General features: G+C 39.4%; 2 protein-coding genes across 2 annotated transcripts; one reads left to right on the top strand and one right to left on the bottom strand.

Moving 5' to 3' along the window:
* The first annotated feature begins 375 nt into the window (after positions 1–375).
* LOC130406582 (uncharacterized) lies at positions 376–4309 on the top strand. Its single transcript, XM_056612251.1, has 3 exons — positions 376–727; positions 1621–1696; positions 1839–4309. The coding sequence occupies exons 2-3, from the start codon at positions 1622–1624 to the stop codon at positions 3726–3728; spliced, it is 1965 nt and encodes a 654-aa protein (XP_056468226.1). The 5' UTR covers positions 376–727; position 1621; the 3' UTR covers positions 3729–4309.
* Positions 3982–6092, bottom strand: LOC130406583 (uncharacterized). The gene is made up of 2 exons (XM_056612252.1): positions 5121–6092; positions 3982–4913 (listed from the first exon to the last, which is right to left on the bottom strand). The coding sequence occupies exons 1-2, from the start codon at positions 5943–5945 to the stop codon at positions 4581–4583; spliced, it is 1158 nt and encodes a 385-aa protein (XP_056468227.1). The 5' UTR covers positions 5946–6092; the 3' UTR covers positions 3982–4580.
* Positions 6093–6684: the final 592 nt, after the last annotated feature.

The following is a 6684-nucleotide window of genomic DNA, read 5'->3' on the forward strand; positions in this document are numbered from 1 at the left end:
GGTTTCATTCCGTCTGCGCACGGCACCTTCTCAACGATAATCAATAATCTTCCTCCCACTCAGGGTGAAAATGGTAGGTCTTAGCTTGTTTCCCCTCAGCCATGCCAACGTTTAGGAGTGTGTAACTACTGTTGACGGCTTTCAACTGCTGTTAACAGCACATGCGCTACCGCGCGTATATGCTACCGCGCAAATTTAATTTCATTAAAAAAATAAAAAAAAAAAATTTTTTTTTTTTTTTTTTTTTTTCTTCACCCCTTCGCGATCGACTAGTATGGAAGCCCATTCCCGCCACAGGAAAAAAAAAAAACACCACAAACTATCTCATAATTATGAGATTAAAAGTCATAATAACGAGATTTAAAGTCATAATTACGAGATTTAAAGTCATAATTACGAGATTTAAAGTCATAATTACGAGATTTAAAGTCATAATTATGAGATTTAAAGTCATAATTATGAGATAAAAAAGTCATAATTATGAGATTTAAAGTCATAATAACGAGATAAAAAAGTCATAATAATGAGATTTAAAGTCATAATTACGAGATTTTCGACGGTTAGCCTGCCCCCTGACCTCACTTCCTTCAAGTTCGAAATCGGCACGACAGAGCGGCACGCGCTACTAGGCTACCAGTCGGCGCCATCATTTCGGACCTGAGGCTGATGAACCTGCAAGTCATCACTTCTCTCGGTCATCCTCCTATTCGCAAGGCGAAACAGCAAGGTAACCGAATTTGTAGAGATGCTCTTTTAAGCCTATATTCAGTAATTCAGCGTCTTTTCATCTGGTTTATGTTTCCTTTGAAAAAGCACTCTGCTGCAGCTATGTTAGCTAGTTCTAGTATTAGCACCGTGTTAATTTTGTCAGCTATTTTAGATTTTGTCACATTTCAGTCATTGTTTTCCTTTGTAGTTTTAGTCTAGTTTTAGTCGACAAAAAGTCCTTAAATTGTAGTCAACTTTTAGTCATTACTTTTAGTCAAAATGTTTTCTCTTTTTAAACTAGTTCAAAGTGTTCGAAATCGTTCCCTATCACGGATATAGTGCACTATATAGGATGCTCGCCATTTTGTAGTGGTGTTCGAATTCTGAGTACATAAAAAGTAAATTGTTAAGCCTAATTTCTCTGATATAAAGGAAGAAGAATTAAATGACGTACAGGACGCGAACTCAGGTCGCCCGTATTGCAGGGCCTAAACCACTCAGCCAACTGCTGGTTCATAAAGTTGATGGAATGGAGTGGTCTTGAGAAAATATCCACGATAACAATATAGGCATATCTCAATTAATTTAATTACTTTATTTGCATCATTCAATCTTAAACCCTTAGTGAAAATATAGGCTGTTTGTACTTCATATATGTACATTTAGCTCATTGGCTCATTGGCGCCACCTAGTGATCATTATGTGCAAATGCACAGCCTCTCATTCAAATGACTTAGGGGTCATTTGACCCCTCTTGTGGCGCTAGTAGTAAGTAAAAATGGCCCGGCGTGGGACGAATTTCGAATTATAAATATGTACAATGCATAATGTTAGCTCATCCATGTGCTCAATGCATCACAATGTAGTTGGCCTCTGTTCCGTTCGTTAAATATTTGTGTTGGCCTCTCACAGGATGGATGAGTTGTGCGAGTTCTTGAGGTCGCGGAATGTACCAGAAGAAAACATAAAGCAACTGGAAAACGATAAGGTAACTAGTCTGTTAATGGGGGAAAGATAGGCTAAATTGTGTGTTTATGCATTTTTTGATTTTTTTTTTAATTACTGCTTCTGTTTATGTTAAATTATATTTGTTTTGTGGCTGTGTGTGTGTGATTTCCTCTTTTTTTAAGATCGATCCCAATGTCCTCCTGCTCATGAATGACGACCAGTTAACCGAGTATCTACCATCATATGGAGACCGACTGGCTGTCCTTGGATATTGCAGATTGAAGGGGAAGAATCCTGTTGCCCGCAAATCAAAACTTTTTGAGCGACTGAAAGCCAAGTTAGCAAAAAGTGACGATCGTGAACACTTGTCTGAGAAGTTACCATGTCAAAATGCTCAGAAGAAAGAGCGTAAATTTGAAATTGGCTGGTTGAATTTCCGTGACGGGAAATTCTTACAAATGAGGGCCAAAAAGGGGGGCGGGACCAGGAAAATCTCTGTGTCCAAGAATTGTTGTAAAGATCAGTTAATTGAACAGGCCAAAAACCTGTTTTTCCCTGGTCAGAAAAATGCAGAAGGAAATGTTCAAGATTTTGCGATTGAACTAACTGATTTTCAGGAGCGCCCGTTAGATCCCCTGACTACAGTTGGGGATCTTTATGAAGTAACAAAGCTGCCCATTTTACGCTTTTACTTAGCAACAACCAAGAGGGATGGTTGCAGTGAGAATCAGCTTGCAGCCTCACCCAACCCCCCTAGGCCTAGTTTACCTCTAGCTGAAGGTCAGGAAACCGCAGATGTGGTATATGCTAGTAGCAGCAATGTCCTGTCTGATACAAACAGTGATCCTGAGCCCTTCGATTGCTCCACTGTTGAAATGACAGATTTGGCTAGTGTGAGCGAAGTTGATGCCGCCAATGCTGTAGATGACTTTGAGAATAGTGGCACAGTTACCTTTTTCCAAGGACACCTACATGATCTGGACTGGGTTAGCCTTGATGATACCTTACAAACGTCTCCTCGGGCATCAAGTTCATCTACTCCGACCCTAGATATTGCTCATGTGCCCATTGATCAGAGTGAAAGAACAAAGAGAATAATTGTTGTTCACCGTGGGCAGATCCTGAGAGAACTAATCACACATTTTTTGGACGCGAGTGTCATGCGAGATGATGTTTTCATCCAAGTAATTCTTCCCAATGGAAATTTGGAAATGGCAGTTGATGAAGGTGGCGTGTTAAGGGATGTGCTAACTGAATTTTGGCTGGACTTTTATGAGCAATGCACTTTAGGAAATGCTTTCAAGGTGCCTTTTCTACGCCATGATTTTGGTAAGCAGCAGTGGGAAAGCATTGGCAGAATAATAGCAATGGGTTGGCAAAAAGAGAAGTACCTGCCTATAAAAATAGCCCCAGTAATTTTGGAGAAAGTTGCCCTGGGAAGTGTGAAGAGTAGTCTTGTTGACTGCTTCCTGAAATATGTCACAGAGTCAGAGAGATTGGTGTTTGAATCCTGCCGTTCAGATTTTGAAAGTGTGGATCAGGAAGAATTGATTGAAGTAATGGATCTCCACAGCTGTCGAAGAATGCCAACCGCTGATAATATTGAACAGCTCTTGGAGGAGCTTGCCCACCAAAAGCTGGTTCAAGAACCCGCCTTTGTCCTAGAGCAGTGGAGCAAGGTGCTTGCACCCTTTAGGTCAGATTTGGAAGGCATTTCAGAAGCGTATGTAAATCTTCATCCAACACTGAGGAAGGTGATTAGGTCTATCTCTTACCCCACTACTATGAACGACCAGCAGAAGAACATAGGAAAGCATCTTAGCACTTACCTTAGAGAATCTGACACACAGCACCTGTCTCTATTCCTTCGGTTTTGCACTGGCTCTGATTTGTTTCTTGGTAAGACCATTACTTTGAGCTTCACGAATTTGCAAGGTATGCAGAGACGGCCCATCGCCCACACATGTGGATGCTACTTGGAGTTGCCAATTGATTATGACAATTACCCGGATTTCAGACACGAAATGAACAAAGTATTGGAGAGTGGTGTGTGGGCAATGGACATAGTTTAGTTGATTCAGCTGCCATCAGCAGCCTCCTCATGTCAAGATGATTTAATGCAATATGTAATATGTAAATATGAAATTATATAATGTACTGATGTATTAATGTAATGAGATTTAATATACATATTTTGATATGTTGGATTATGTAAATATGTTATTATATGTACTGTTGTATTAATGAAATGTCTTGAAGTCATCCCCACCAATACATAGTTTAGCAGATTCAGATGCCATCAACAGCCTCTTCATGTCGAGATTACTTAATTTTATGATTTTGAGATGCTGGATTATATGTAAATAGGAAATTATATAATGTAATGTGATTTAATGTAGAGACTTTGAGATGCTAGATTATATTTAATGTGTAAATATTTAATTATATAATGAACTATTGTATTAATGTAATGTATTAAAGTTATCACCACCAATACATAGTTTAGCCGTTTCAGCTGCCATCAGCAGCTTATATATATCCCCAGCAATACTTATGTTGTTTTCTAAAGCTGTTTTATGGGAAGATAATAAAATAATAAAAGTTCATTAAATTGTGGCTAACTGTTTAGTTATTTCCCAATAATCAATATTGACGCATGATTAATATATTAAGTATAATGTTTATATCAAATATATTTATTTTTGCAGTAGAAATGTCAACTTAATGTTAAAGACACTACAACGATTGGAGAAAAGGGGTTAAGACACACAGTATATTGTTAGGCTTGTATTGTTGCAGAACCAGTTAAAGCCTACTCTAGTTACAAATAGGTGCAAGTTAAGTTTTGCTAAATGAGCTGCAGTAGGCCTAATGCTGAATTAGGCCTACTGCAGCTCATCTAGCACAAACAACTACCCCTGCTTTTAAGGCTGTAGCAATTCATTGTTAATTAGCTGTCTAAGTCTTACATACAGATCTACTGTCTTGTACACGTCGTTAGTTAATTCAAGGCCATGCTCAGACATAAGCCCCACACAAATGTGAAACACATCTTCATCACATGGGAAGTCTTTGTAAACACACTCCCCCAAGCAGGCCTCGATCTTCTCCAGACTTGGGCGATACAGGTAGTCCGTGGCCCCGTAGAGTTGAGGCACTGCATGGATGATGGATGGACGGCCATGAGGACTTCGTGAGTTGTGCACTCGACGCATCCTGTGCTCATTCCAGATGAATGCGACCTCCTCCAGTTCTGCCTGATAAGACAAGGCTCAAAGTGAATACAAATGAAATGCAATGAATTGCATGAAAAAACTTTCCTGCAGACAGAAAGCAATGTGTGGTTCTTGTATTTAACTTTTTTGGTAAAACCAAATCAATAGTATAGTGTAACAATAAAAATAAAATAATACAAATAAGAATAAGCCACAGACAAAAAGAAAGCAGTGAATAGTGAAACTTACCTGAATTGTGGAAAGAAAACAGAACTGGACCAATGACTTGTCCAGGAAGGTGTCAGCGAAGTATCCATCCGATTTCAATTTATCGAAAAAGTCCATCCAAAACTGGGCGCACTGACTGCGTAATGTCAGCCACCATCTTTCAATGCGCTGGTTGCCAGTGCTTGGACCAAATGTGACATGTTCGATTTCAAGTTGACCCTCTGAAAAGTGCATGAATCTTTGCATTTCGGCCAAACGAACATTTTCTGTCCCTAAATCTACCCGTAATCGTTCAGGGCAACCTTGAGCTATTAGTACAGCATCCATGAAATAACCAGCAATCACGTTCGGATCATTATTAGTTTTGTATGCCTCCAGCCAGATGAGTCTCCTAGAAAAACCATCTATGCATCCACTTATACAGATCCCATACGGTTTAAGTTTGTCATAGCCGTCAATGTGCCAGACGTAATTGGGACCCCGGCTGTGATATACTCTCCGCCGTAGTCTATTTCTTGATCTCAGGTCAACTCCCTCACTGTCCAACAGCCGCAAGAGAACACGTACTGTTTCCCTGTCGGTAATAATGCCATTTATCCAACATTTTTGGTACATCCAACGGTAGCCATGACACTGCCCAGACGTTTGGAGTTGCGCTTCAATGAAAGCTGCCACCTCGGCCACATCTGTCTTGCCCTTCCTGCGCCACAATCTTTTCTCTCTCAGAATCCTTTCAAGTGTCCGCTTGCTCAGCACTACCCCATGCACCTCAGCCAATACTGCCAGAATTTCATCATTTGTATATCGTCTTTGGAAATATTGCTCAATGTGGTGATCCAACTCCATGACGTTACGACACTGATCTTAATGTAAACCATCTAGATGCAGCCTACTGTCATGACTTTATATCTCGTAATTATGACTTTAAATCTCATTATTATGACTTTTTTATCTCGTTATTATGACTTTAAATCTCATAATTATGACTTTAAATCTCGTAATTATGACTTTTAATCTCGTAATTATGACTTTAAATCTCGTAATTATGACTTTAAATCTCGTAATTATGACTTTAAATTTCGTAATTATGACTTTAAATCTCGTAATTATGACTTTAAATCTCGTTATTATGACTTTTAATCTCGTAATTATGACTTTAAATCTCGTAATTATGACTTTAAATCTCGTAATTATGACTTTAAATTTCGTAATTATGACTTTAAATCTCGTAATTATGACTTTAAATCTCGTTATTATGACTTTTAATCTCATAATTATGAGATAGTTTGTGGTGTTTTTTTTTTTTCCTGTGGCGGGAATGGGCTTCCATACCAATTACACTCAAAAAACTTTTTTTTTTTTTTTTTTTTTCAATACATTGGTAGTCAAGGCGGGGCCCTAGTCTTGTTAAGGCGGCCGCCTTAACAAGATAGTGCTGGGGGAAACCCGGTCCATGATAGTGTGGACGGGCCTGCCCACGTGGGTCATCCTGCCCATGTGGGTTGGGCGGTGACATCACACGCACAGAGAAAAGCCCCGAGCAGCTCAGTGCAGTCTGGCCCAGACCCCGGACAGTGCTCTGTGT

This window comes from Gadus chalcogrammus, chromosome 16, assembly GCF_026213295.1.
Source record: "Gadus chalcogrammus isolate NIFS_2021 chromosome 16, NIFS_Gcha_1.0, whole genome shotgun sequence".
Taxonomy (NCBI): domain Eukaryota; kingdom Metazoa; phylum Chordata; class Actinopteri; order Gadiformes; family Gadidae; genus Gadus; species Gadus chalcogrammus.

Coding starts and splice junctions, on each gene's coding strand:
- LOC130406582 (XM_056612251.1), top strand. CDS start 1,622: ATGGATGAGTTGTGCGAGTTCTTGAGGTCGCGGAATGTACCAGAAGAA. Junction 1,697..1,838: donor AGCAACTGGAAAACGATAAG/GTAACTAGTCTG, acceptor TCTTTTTTTAAG/ATCGATCCCAATGTCCTCCT.
- LOC130406583 (XM_056612252.1), bottom strand. CDS start 5,945: ATGGAGTTGGATCACCACATTGAGCAATATTTCCAAAGACGATATACA. Junction 4,914..5,120: donor GTTTTCTTTCCACAATTCAG/GTAAGTTTCACT, acceptor TTGTCTTATCAG/GCAGAACTGGAGGAGGTCGC.